The sequence below is a fragment of the Mobula hypostoma genome, chromosome 4 (genome assembly GCF_963921235.1).
Source record: "Mobula hypostoma chromosome 4, sMobHyp1.1, whole genome shotgun sequence".
Taxonomy (NCBI): domain Eukaryota; kingdom Metazoa; phylum Chordata; class Chondrichthyes; order Myliobatiformes; family Myliobatidae; genus Mobula; species Mobula hypostoma.
Window position 1 is genome coordinate 192,135,950 of NC_086100.1, and position 13,549 is coordinate 192,149,498.

Here is a 13,549-nt window from a genome sequence, read left to right on the forward strand (position 1 = left end):
ATCTAACTGAGAGATTCCAAAAGATTTTCAGCTACTTTGAAGGGCACTGTTCTGCGCTGAACTAAGGGTCTGCGGACTTCAGTTCAGACTGGTATTTGCTTGCTGTTATTGTTTGCATGATGTGTTTTATTCTCTGCACATCAAATTTCTGATTGGACAATAGGTGTTTGACAGCCTTTTTTTAATGGATTCTTTTGGGTTTCTTTGTCTTGTGCCTGCCTGTAAGGAGATACAAGGTTGTATAATGCACACACACTTTGATAATAATGTACTTTGAACATTGAACTACACTCACATCTAAGTAAAGTAAAGGCATCCGTTAGTCTTGCGAGACCATGGATCTGTGCCTGGAAAGTCTTCACTCTCCAGGGCACAGGCCTGGGCAAGGTTGTATGGAAGACCAACAGTTGCCCGTGCTGCAAGTCTCCCCTCTCCACAACACCAATGTTGTCCAAGGGAAGGGCATTAGGACCCATACAGCTTGGCACCAGTGTCGTCGCAGAGCAATGTGTGATTAAGTACCTTGCTCAAGGACACAACACATTCCCTCGGCTGGGGCTCGAACTCACGACCTTCAGGTCGCTAGTCCAATGCCTTAACCACTTGGCCACGTGCCCACACGTACACTCACATCTAAGCAAGACTTAAAGGAAATTATGTCTAGAATAATAGAATAAATTGCCAGGATTAATTTACAGTCTAGGGTATAATCAACAAGTACAGAGTGGTTCACTTGTTCATTCATTATGTGCCATGCCGTGACATGGGCGAATATGGACTCTACATGACCAGGATTGTGTTTGGTAAATCTTTCTACAGAAGTAGTTTGCCATTGCCTTCTTCTGGGCAGCGTCTTTACAAGACAGGTGACCCTAGCCATTACCAATACTCTTCAGAGATTGTCTGCCTGGCGTCGGGTGGTCACATAACCAGGACTTGTTATATGCACCAGTTTCTCATACGATCATCCACCACCTGCTCCCATAGCTTCACTTGACCCTGATTCGGGGGGTGGGGGAGGGGAAGGGTCACTAAGCAGGTGCTACACCTTGCAGGCTCGTGGAAGGAAGAAGTGCCTTGTACCTCCTTTGGTAGAGACATATCTCCACTCTGTCACCCTATAGCGTGGTTATATGACGAATAATAGGCACCCAAGTGTGAGTCGTAGGCTGGAATCTCATCAAGAAGTTGGCAATTTATACTAAAGCAAAAGAACATAGAACAGTACAGCACAGGAACGTTGTTTCATTTAGTTGTGTACGTGTAAGGTTGAATGGCAATTAAGCTTGAACTTGAGCTGTTTGGCTCACAGTGTCAGCGCCAAACACAATGCTGATTTAAACTAGATTTCTTCCTGCTCGCGTATTCATGTGTTTGGCTACCAGCCTCTCAATCACTACTGTCGTATCTGCTGTCACTGCCATACCTGGCACCCACCACTCCGTGTGTAAAAACTTGCCCCACACATCTCAAGATTAGCTTTCTTTGTCACATGTACATCGAAACAAACAGCGGAATGTGCCACTTGCATCAACGACCAGCACAGGTCCGAGGATGTGCTGGGGTTCAGCCACCATGCCTCCAGCACCAGCCCACAATATACTAACCGCAACCTGTACGTTGTTGGAATGTGGGAGCACCCAGAGCGAACCCATGCAATCACAGGGAGAACGCTCAAACACCTTACAGACAGCGGCGGGAATTGAACGTCTTGTCGCTGGCACTGTAAAAGCATTACACATTACGCTACTATCTCATTTGAATTTTCCTCCTCTCGCCTTAAATTCATGTCCTCTAATACATGCTTGGGTGTGAGATACAGAATGTGGTATATAGAAGAGTAAAGCACAAGAACAGGCCATTCAGCCGATTATCTCTGTGCTAACCATGATACCAATCTAAATTCAGCCTGACTGCCTTTATGGGGTCCACACCCCTCTATTCCCTGCCCAGTCACATATTCGTTGCTATCATGCATACCTCAGTTAAGAGGTTAATTGGTTTATATATAGGCATCCATTAGTCTTGCAAGACTTCACTCTCCAGGGTGCAGGCCTGGGCAAGGTTGTATGGAGGACCAGCAGTTGCCCATGCTGCAAGTCTCCCCTCTCCACGACACCAATATTGTCCAAGGGAAGGGCATTAGGACCCATACAGCTTGGCACCAGTGTCGTTGCAGAACAATGTGTGATTAAGTGCCTTGCTCAAGGACACAACACGTTCCTCAGCTGGGGCTCGAACTCACGACCTTCAGGTCGCTAGTCCAATGCCTTAACCACGTGCCCACATGGTTTATATATAGAAACACAGAAACATAGAAAATAGGTGCAGGCCATTCGGCCCTTCGAGCCTGCACCACCATTCAGTATGATCATGGCTGATCATCCAACTCAGAACCCTGTACCTGCCTTCCCTCTTTTGTTTGTATAAAATCAACAGTACTTTGAGGGAAATCTAATTGATCATAAAATATAGAAAATGGAGCAATGCCCATCTAATCTCTGAATGGACATTGAGGGTATGAACACCACCTCACTACTGTTTTAGTTCCATTTTTGCACTGCTTATTAAATTTTACTAGTTAATACACTGTACATATACTTTCTGTAATTCACATTTTTGTCTACCATTATGTTTTGCAATATACTGCTGCCACAACAACGACAAATTTCATGATATATGCCAGTGATATTAAACCTAATTCCTGATTCTGATCGGAATTAGGCCATTTAGCCCCCTCAGTATTGCTTCGCCATTCAATCATGACTCACATGACTTTTTATATAAACACAAGAGATTCTGCAGATGCTGGGAATCCAGAGTGACACACACTAAATGCTGGAGGAGCTCAGCAGGTCAGACAGCGTCTACGGAAATGAATAAACAGGCACAAAATGCTGGGGAAATCTCATTCTCTTGCCTTCTCCCCGCCACTGTTAACCCTGTAACCAATCAAGAATTTGTCAACCTGTCTTCACTACACACAGTGAGTTGGGCTTTGCGGTCCTCTGTGGCAATGAATTAGATAGACTCACCACCCTCTGGCTAAAATATTTCCTCCTCAGCTCCATTCTAAAGGAAGGTCCTTGTATTCTGATGCTTTTCCCTCCAGTCCTTGACTCCCCCATTATGGGAAACATTTCCTCCAAGTCCACTCTCCTTCGGCTTTCAACATTTGATAGATTTCATTGAGATACCCTCATTCTTCTAAACTCCAGTGAATACAGGCCCATAGCCATCAAATTCTCCTCATACATCAACCCTTTCATTCCCAGGATGATTCCCGTGAATATTTTGTCGATCCTCTCCAATGCCAGCACAGCTTTTCTTAGATAAGGAGCCTAAAACTGCTCACAATACTCCAAGTGTGGTCTGACCAATGCCTTATAAACCCTCAGCATTACACCTGAGTTCCACTTCCCTCTGTGGCATCAAATTTCACTTTCTTCCTCATCTCTGTTGGAAAAGAACATCCCTTTATTCTGAGGTTGTGCTGCCCTTGGATCCCAGTAGATATTGCATGGAATAATGGATAATCAGGGATGAATTTTATGTTATATAGTGAGTGATTAGAGGTTTCATTAACCCCAAATTTACAATTTTATCCTGTAAGTTGCAAATGTAGGCTACGGCAGTTAAAATGTTAATGTACCAATTTAGGAGGCCAGAGCAATGGGGTTGAATCTATTTTAAATGTTTTGTGGATCGTTGCCATGGTTATGATCTTGGGGGATTTTGAATGAATGGCAGCTATGGGGCAGGTAATTTCTTAGGTGTTTTATTTTGGACTGAGTTTAAATATCAGTAATACATTCTCCTCCCACCCTTCAAAATCATCGCAATGTTTGACTGAGATCATTTTAACCTTGGTAATTATCTGTTGAATTTTGAAAGTCGAGCTTCTTAAAGTTATTCTCAAAATATTACAGGAAATCAAAAATATATTATAAATGAACTTGTGAAGATACGTTAGGGACATTTATGCCAGTATTAGGTTGATAGATGATAGAAAAATGGAGGGTTATGCAGGGGTGAAGGGTTAAAAGGTCAGCACATCATGGGCGGAAAGGCCTGTACCGTGCTGTACAATTCACTGCTCTATGTTCTATAGCCAAGTTGTGCACTGTAACTAGTTTCATGGCTGTTGTTGTAAACCAACAACTGCGTCATTTTAAGGTCATATAATTTTCAGAACTATTACAAGTTCTAATCATGAACCAACATTCCATAAGACCATAAACTTAAAGACATAGGAACAGAATTAGGCCATTTGGCCCATCAAATCTGCTCCGCCATTTGATCATGGCTGATCCATTTTTCTCTCAACCCCATTCTGCTGTCTTCTCTCTGTAACCTTTCACACTCTAAGTTATCAAGAATCTATCAACCTCCGCCTTAAATACACCCAATGATCTGGCCTCCACAGCTGCCTGTGGCAATGATTTCCACAGATTCTCCACCCTCTGGCTAAAGAAATTCCTCCTCATCTCTGTTCTAAATGGACGTCCCTATGTTCTGAGGTTGTGCCCTCTGGTCCAAGACTCCCCCAACACAGGAAACATCTTCTCCACAGCCACTGTATCTAAGTCTTTCAACGTTTGAAAGGTTGTTATTCTCTGTGATAATAACAAACCGGATAGTTTTTAGCTTATTTTGCTGAACCTTCACTGACAAATCAAAGTCAAAGTTGAGTTTATCATCATGTGCACAAGTATGGTTCACATATTTTTCATTTTTTAGAGATACAGCACAGTAACCGGCTCAGCAAGCCTGAGGAGCACATGCCACCAATGACACATACGTAACCAATTGCCCTACTAAAATGTACATCGTTAGGATATGGGAGGAAACTGAATCACTTAAAGGAAACCCACATAATCAAGGGGAGAATGTACAAATTCCTTACAGACGGTGCGGGAGTTGAACCCAGTTCAATGAGGCAATAGTAACACTGTGCTAATCACTACACTGCTGTACCACCGTGAATGTGTTCATTGGTGCAATAGAAAGCTGCCTTTTATAGCAAGCCATTGGCAGCATTGCAGGCACATGGCCACAGATAAATAACATTCACAAGAACATCATAAACTCAACAAAATTACAGTGGATTGGAACACATCAAACCCAATATATTTTGGCCCAATTAAACGGTTGTCTTAATTAGCTGAAGTTTCATGGAAATAGTTAAAAGGTTCAAAAATCAAAGTAGATTTACTATCAAAGTACATATATATCACCATATACAACCCTGAGATTCATTTTCTTGCAGGCATTCACAGTAAATACAAGAAACACAATAGAATCAAGTGAAGACCACCCTCACTCAATAGGACAGACAACAAACAATGTGCGAAAGACAACAAACTGTGCAAATAAAAACGAGAATAATAATAATAATAAATAAAAATAATACTGAGAACATGAGATGAAGAGTCCTTGAAAGTGAGTCCATAAGTTACGGGAACCGTTCAGTGATGGGGCAGAGTGAAGTTGAGTGAAGTTATTCCCTCTGATTCAGTAGGGTAACAATTGTTCCTGAACATGGTGGTGTGGATCCTAAGGCTCCTGTACCATATTCCCAAATGGCAGCAGTGATAAAAGAGCACAACATAGATTGGAGGGGGGTTCCTTGATGATGGATGCTGCTTTCCTGCAACAGCACTCCCTGTGGATGTGCTCAGGGGTAGGGAGGGTTTTACCCGTGATGGACTGAGCGTTATCCTCTACTTCTTGTCGGCTTTTCCATTCTAGGGCCTTGATGTTTCCATACCAAGCCGTGATACAACCAGTGAATATACTCTCCACCACACATCTATAGAATTTCGATAAAGTTTTAGATCACATGCTGAATCTTTGCATTCTTCTGTGTAAGTAGAGGGGCCACTGTGCTTTCTTCATAATGGTACATACGAGCTGGATCCAGTATAGATCCTCTGAAATGATAACACCGAGGAATTTAACTTTGCCTACCTTCTCCACCTCTGATCCTCCAGTGAGGATGGCCTCATGGACCTCTGGTTTTCTCCTCCTGAAGTCAATAATCGGCTCCTTGGTTTTGCTGACACGGAGTGAGAGGTTGTTGTGGCACTATTCAGCCAGATTTTCAATCTCCCTCCTATAAGCTGATTCATCATCACCTTTGATTCAGGCAGTGACAGTGGAGTCATCAGCAAACTTGAATATGGTATTGGAGCTGTGTTAAGCCACACAGCCATAAGTGTAAAGCAAGTAGAGCAGGGGGCTAAGCACACAGCCTTGTTCTGCTCCTGTGCTGTTGGTGATTGTGGAGGAGAAAAAGATATATACTGCAAAGCCAGACTACTGTTTAACTGAGTTAATTATGTATTGAAAAGAAATACAGAATAAATTAGAACACTACCAATACTACTACAGCATTATAAATCTGTGTATTAGTTCCTAATAGCTATCGATGGAGGAATTCATCTGGTGTACACTGCTGTGTTCCTTTGATCGTAAATGGACAAAATTAGTGCAGGCTCCTAGTGTAGATAATGGACTACTTTCAATGTTTTCAACTATTGTGTCCTCCAAATCTTCATTTTCATTGTAACATTCAAGATGATTGCCGATACCTTCAAATTCTCTGTAGTTCCTAACTTGTTGAAGTAGTGAAATCATTTCATTTTCACTCCTGGCAGTTTCCAGCATCTTCAAGCCTGAATGCTTGAAACCGCAGAGAGTAAAACAGTTCTGAATTGTCTTCTTACTAGTTTCTCACCAACAATCAGTGTGAAAAAACATTGTTTTCTGAACACAAATACACGTAACTGAAGCTATTTAAATACCATTTGCTCTAAGCACGGTGCAGCATCTAACAGCCACACAGTGCACATGACAGATGCTAGTTAACATATAACCATATAACAATTACAGCACAGAAACAGGCCATCTCGGCCCTTCTAGTCCGTGCCGAACTCTTACTCTCTCCTAGTCCCAGCCCTCCATTCCTTTCCTGTCCATATAGCTGTTAAATTTAACTTTAAATGACAACATCGAACCTGCCTCGACCACTTCTTCTGGAATCTCATTCCACACAGCTACCACTCTCTGAGTAAAGAATTTCCCCCTCATGTTACCCCTAGACTTTTGCCCTTTAACTCTCAACTCATGTCCTCTTGTTTGAATCTCCCCCATTCTCAATGGAAAAAGCCTCTCCACGTCAACTCTGTCAATACCCCTCATAATTTTAAACACCTCTATCAAGTCCCCCCTCAACCTTCTACACACCAAAGAATAAAGACCGAACTTGTTAAACCTTTCTCTGTAATTTAGGAGATGAGACTGTTCTAACTAAGATGAAACTTAGTTAGAAACTGTTCAGCAACAGCCTTCTGTCCGAGCAGCATAGTGTCCCAAATAAAGTGAATCCTGGCTATTTCTCGATGAGTTTTTGTTCTTTAAGAGTTGTCCTAAATAAGCAGCTTCCCTTATTAACCAATGGCTTAATTAACCGGAATCCACTGTATATGCAATTGAAACAAAACATAAAATTGTCCATTGCAGTGCAAAGTGCTCATAATATTACTGACATTGAGGTACCAATTAGGGCTGTGCTGGTTGGTTCAGAACCGAATGGTTGAAGTGAAGTAGCTGTTCTTGAACCTGGTGGCGTGGGACTTAAGGCTCTGTACCTCCTACCCGATGATAGCTGTGAAAAGGTGACATGCCCTGCATGGTGAGGATCTTTGATGATAGATGTCGTTGAGGCAGAACCTTCTGTAGATACTACTGGATGGTGAAGAGGAAAGTGCCCGTGATGTATTGGGCTGCGTTCACTACTCCCTGCAGCCTCTTACATTCCTGCACATTTGAATCACTGTACCAGACCATGATGCAACCAGTCAGGATACTTTCAACAGTATATCTGTCAAAGTTTGTTAGAGTGTTTGGTGATACCATTGACCTTCTAAGAAAGTAAGATCTTTGATGCACCTTCTTTGAGAATTCATTTGCGTGCTGGGCCCAGGACTTGCCATTTATTTCCTCAAGTCCGTACCACTGGACAGTGGGACCTCAATGACCCAACTTTACCTACCTGCCTTGTCCCTATAATACCTGCATGCTTTAATATTTTTAGATTAGATTTTGTTATGTTTTTAAATTAGCTTAATTTGTCGCATGTACGTCAGAACATTGAAACGTAGAGTGAAATGCATCTTTTGTGCCAACAACCAACGCAGTGTGAAGATGTTCTGAGGGCAGCCCACAAGTGTCTCCAATCTTCTAGCATGCCCATAACTTACTAAACCTAACCCATATGCCTTTGGAATGTGGGAGGAAACCAGAGCACCCAGAGGAAACCCATGCTATCATGAGGAGAACATACAAACTCCTTACCGAACCAAACCCCGATTGCTGATCTCTGGTGCTGAAAAGCATTACGCTAACTTCTACACTACCATGCTGCACAACAAGACTTAACAAAACCTTTGTAATCCTTTCTCTCAGACTGCTCATATATCCTATCTAGGAATATATCTGTGCAATGAAATGCTTCTATAAATCTCTACTCAAACACGAGGAATTCTGCAGATGCTGGAATTTCAAGCAACATGCATAAAAGTTGCTGGTGAACGCAGCAGGCCAGGCAGCATCTCTAGGAAGAGGTACAGTCAACCTTTCCGGCCGAGACCTTTTGTCAGGACTAAGTACTGTAAAGATGAAGCCACACTCAGGTTGGAGGAACAACACCTTATATTCCATCTGGGTAGCCTCCAACCTGATGGCATGAACATTGACTTCTCAAACTTCCGCTAATGCCCACCTCCCCCTCGTACCCCATCCGTTATTTATTTATGTACACACATTCTTTCTCTCTCTCTCCTTTTTCTCCCTCTGTCCCTCTCACTATACCCCTTGCCCATCCTCTGGGTTTTCCCCCCTCCCCCTTTTCTTTCTCCCTGGGCCTCCTGTCCTATGATCCTCTCATATCCCTTTTGATCTGTCCAGCTCTTGGCTCCATCCCTCCCCCTCCTGTCTTCTCCTATCATTTCAGATCTCCCCCTCCCACTCCCACTTTCAAATCTCTTACTAACTCTTCCTTCAGTTAGTCCTGACGAAGGATCTCGGCCCGAAACGTCGACTGTACCTCTTCCTAGAGATGCTGCCTGGCCTGCTGTGTTCACCAGCAACCTTGATAAATCTCTACTTACAGCTTTGTGTTATTCACAAATCAAGATAAATTACTTTCTATTGCCTCGTGTAAGTTACTAAAAACCCTGCCAGTTTGAGTACCCCTCCCATGAGCCAGTCCATCACCCATCCATTAACTAGACCCTTATATGCCAGTTACCAGACCTCAACTCACCCATTAACCAGACACCCACACACCCATTTCCTGTACTCTACACCCACCAATGCACCGTAATCATCCACTCATTCACCGCAACTCCACCCACCCATTCACTGTACTCCCCACCCATTCACCACTCTCCCCACCCATTCACCAGACTCCCCAACCAGTCACTACACTCGCCACCCGTTTACTGTACTCTACACCCACCCATCTGCTGACATTCCATCTCTTACTGCTCAGTTAGTTACTTGACCAGAACTATTGGTCCCATGATTGTCCATGTCTGCTCGTTTTTCCTCATTAGACACATAACAAACTGACCTTGCAAGTCCATTGGCGACCTCCAACAATTCAATTTCCTTCCATTGTAGCACAGCTGACTGAACAGGGCTTGAAACTGAAGTGGTATCAATTGGGTGCTAACAGTGCTGGTTCATAATGGTCAGCTTGGACCAATATTCCTGGCCATTTTCGAGTGCTCACTAATTCTTATCGGTGAAATCTTGCTGTGTAAAATCAGCTATCAATAATGGCAACTTCACCGTTTCTTTATTAACCGCAATGTATCACTTTTTGACTGCAAACCTGCTTTCCATCTCAAAGATGCACTTTAGGGATCTCCCCCCTCAGAGGGTTGTGTATGTGCAGTTTAAAAGCCTTGCAAGGAGTTTATTTCAGAGAACAAAACAATCTTAAATTATGTAGCTCAGACTAGAAGACAAGTTGACAGACTGACATTTTTCTTTTGGAAGATGGAGCTGCCTGAACATTCCTCTGGAGACACAAGAGACTGCAGGTGCTGAAATGTGGAGCAAAGAGCAAACTGCTGGAGGAACTCAGCAGACCAGGCAGCATCTATGGGTGGAAAGGAACTGAAAGTGTTTTTCATGAAGGTGTATTATAATTTTTGTCTGCCTTTGCTCTTCCTGGTCAACATTGCCTGTTTACCAAGGGTAGATCACGGGTTAATTAAAAGGTGACACAAAACTACAGATGCTGGAAGCTGGTGCTCCTTGTCGAAGAAAGGATGTGCTGGCATTGGACAGGGTGCATTCCTTGAGGTTCATAAGAATGATCCCAGAAATGAAAGGGTTAACATACAGTATGAGGAGCATTTGATGGTTCTGGGCCTGTACTCGCTGGGGTTTAGAAAAATGCATGGGGTGGTGGGGAGACTCTCATCGAAACCTACCAAATATTGAAAGGCCTAGATTGAATGAATGTGTGGCACAGCCTTAGAATACAAGGACATAAGGACGTCCCTTTAGAACAAAGATGAGGAGGAATTTCTTCAGCCAGAGGTTGGTGAATCTGTTTAATTCATTGTCACAGACAGCTATAGAGGCCAAGTCATTGGGTATACTTAAAGCCAAGGTTAATATTTTTGATTAATCATGGCATCAAAGTTATGGGGAGAAGATAAGAGAATAGGGTTGAGAGGGTAATAAATCAGACATGATGGAATGGCTGAATGGGCTGAATGGCCTAATTCTGCTCCTATGTCTTATGATCTTACGGTCTTATAGACGACGACTATCAACTATGGATCCTACCTACTATGAGTGGTGATGTAGTCCATCATGGGTAAAGCCCCCCTCACCATTGAGCAAATCTATATGAAACATTGTTGCAGTAAAGCAGCATCCATCATCAGGGACCCCCACCACCCAGGACATCCTCTCTTCTCACTGCTGCCGTCAGGAAGAATGTACAGGAGCCTCAATACTCACACCACCGGGTTCGGGAGCAGCTATTACCCTTCAACTATCAGACTCTTGAACCAAAGGTGATAGCTTCATTCAACTTCACTTGCCCATCATTGGAATGTTCCTACAACCCATGGACTCACTTTCAAGGACTCCTCACCTCATGCACTCACTATTTATTGCTTAATTATTTATTATTTTTCTTTCTTTTTTTTGTATTTGCACAGTTGTCTTCTACACTCTGACTGAATGCCCAAGTTGATTCTTTTCTGGTTATTATTCTATAGATTTATTGAATATGCCTGCAAGAAAATGAATCTCAGGGTTGTAAATGGTGACATATATGTACTTTGATGATACATTTACTATGAACTGCTTGAGACAGTACCTCCTGTCGATACTACTGATGGTGGGAAGGAGTGTACCCATAATGCATTGGGCTGAGTCCCCTTCTCTGCAGCTTCTTACATTCCTGCATTGTTCGAATTGCCGTACCAGGCCACGATCCAACCAGTTAGGATACATTCAGCAGTACATCTGTAGAAGTTTGTTAGGGTGTTCAGTGACAAGCTGAACCTACCTAACCTCCTAAGAAAGTAAAGACACTCGTGCAACTTCCTTGTGATTCAATCTATGTGCTGGGCCTAGGACACGTGATCCAGTATACTAACACCCAGGATTTTAAAGCTGCTGATTCTCTCCACTGCCCATCTCCCAATGTTTGCCCTCTTTCCCCTCCCATCTCCCAATGTTTGCCCTCTTTCCCCTCCCTGGAGTCAACACTCAGTTCTTCAGTTTTACTGACGTTGTTGTGGCTCCATTCAACCAGGTATCCTATCTCATTCCTGTGACTGATCCACCATCTGTCCATCTGACATTTTCAGTCTATCCATGCATCAAAGACTAAGGATTAGCTTTATTTGTGACATGAACATCAAAGCATACAGTGAATTACATCATTTGCGCCAACAACCAACACGGTCTGAGGATGTGCTGGGGGAGGCCCACAGGCGCTGCCACACCTCATATATAGATGCCTACAACATACTAACCCTCACCAGTACATTTTTGGAATGTGGGAGAAAACTGGAGCACCCGGAGCAAACCCATGTGATCACAGCAAGGACGTCTAAACTCCTTAGGAACAGCACCAGAAATTGAACCCCCATACTGTAAAGCAGTATGCTAACCGCTAATCTTTATATTTCTCTCATTCCGAAAGAGCAGGACATGCCATTAACCACCATTCCTTGTTTTATAGGAGGTTCTACTGAAGAGAGCTGCTGACCTGGTGGAAGCCTTGTATGGAATGCCCCACAACAACCAGGTAAGCATGTAGAACTAAGGGCACTGCCCAGGAGCAGCCTCCAAATGCAACGTTAAACCTCCAGCGCAAGGCCTTATGATGTTGCGGTGTTCACCGAGCTTGGCAATTAGCTTGCAGACGTTTCATCACCAGTCGAGGTGACTTCCTCAGTGTGCAGTTGTTAATGCTTCTCTCTGTGAGTGCTCGCATTTATATAGTCCCCCATTCGCTTGCCTGTGACCTAATTGGCTACCCCTTCAGTTGACTTTTGAGTTCTATTGGCTCACGTGTCTTTGGCTGTGAGGGGTTTGTAGATTTCGATATGTTCGTGGACAGAGTGATCAGAAGAGAACCACGCTTCTAAAACTTCTTGTGCCTGGCCAGGACCAATGCGGTGTCTCAGTTAAAGTGGCGTCCTTCTCGGTCTTCATGTACCGAGATCAGCGACAATGGATCATGTCTACATACTGCCAGTTTGTGTTCCCATAAACGAGTTGGAGTTTATGTCCTGTCTGACCTACATAGTTCTTGTTGCAGTCTCCACAGGTGGAAGGCCTTATTTCATTTTGATTGTTTGTGATGTCCATTGATGAATATTAAGTACACTACTATGATTGTGTTATTAGTATTGGAAAATGGCTTATGATTGTCACATGTACTGAGAAACAGTGAAACCCTTTTAATACATGCCAACTAGAAAGATCATTCCATACAAAAATATATTGAGGTAAAATAGACAGTGTTACAGTTGCAGAAAGAAAGTGCAATGCAGGTTGACACATAAAGGAGAGGGCCCATGACAAGATAGAGCGGGAGATCAAGAGTTCATCTTTACTGTGTGAGAGGACTAGTCAAGAGTCGGATAGCAGCAGGATAGAAGCTTTCCCTGTGGATAGATGGAGATCTCAGCCAGTGGGAGAGCAAAGAGAGAGAGAGAGAGAGAGAGAGACTGTCCGGGGAGGGAGGTTATGTTGGTGGCTCTCCTGAAGTGTAGATAGAGTCAGGGGAAGGGTAGCTGGTTCGCATACCAATTTATGTAAACCGGGTTTATTCCTCGGCTAAGAAGCAGTCACAGAGATAAACCAACATGTTCGTTCATTCATAACCTCCAGGACAATTCCTGGGCTCATAACCTTTATCATAGTGTCATACACCATGGCAATGAATACAGTACGGACATTGAAAGGTCTAGATAGAGGCTATTTCCTATAGCGGGGTGGG

At 43.3% G+C, this 13,549-nt stretch overlaps 1 protein-coding gene across 1 annotated transcript in view; it reads left to right on the plus strand.

The window, feature by feature from the left end:
- Positions 1-13,549, plus strand: part of LOC134345011 (transcription factor COE3-like) — a 496,949-nt gene that overhangs the window by 469,118 nt on the left and 14,282 nt on the right. The window contains exon 12 of the mRNA XM_063045143.1: positions 12,284-12,349. Coding sequence (XP_062901213.1) covers positions 12,284-12,349 — 66 coding nt within the window. The remainder of the gene's footprint in view (positions 1-12,283; positions 12,350-13,549) is intronic.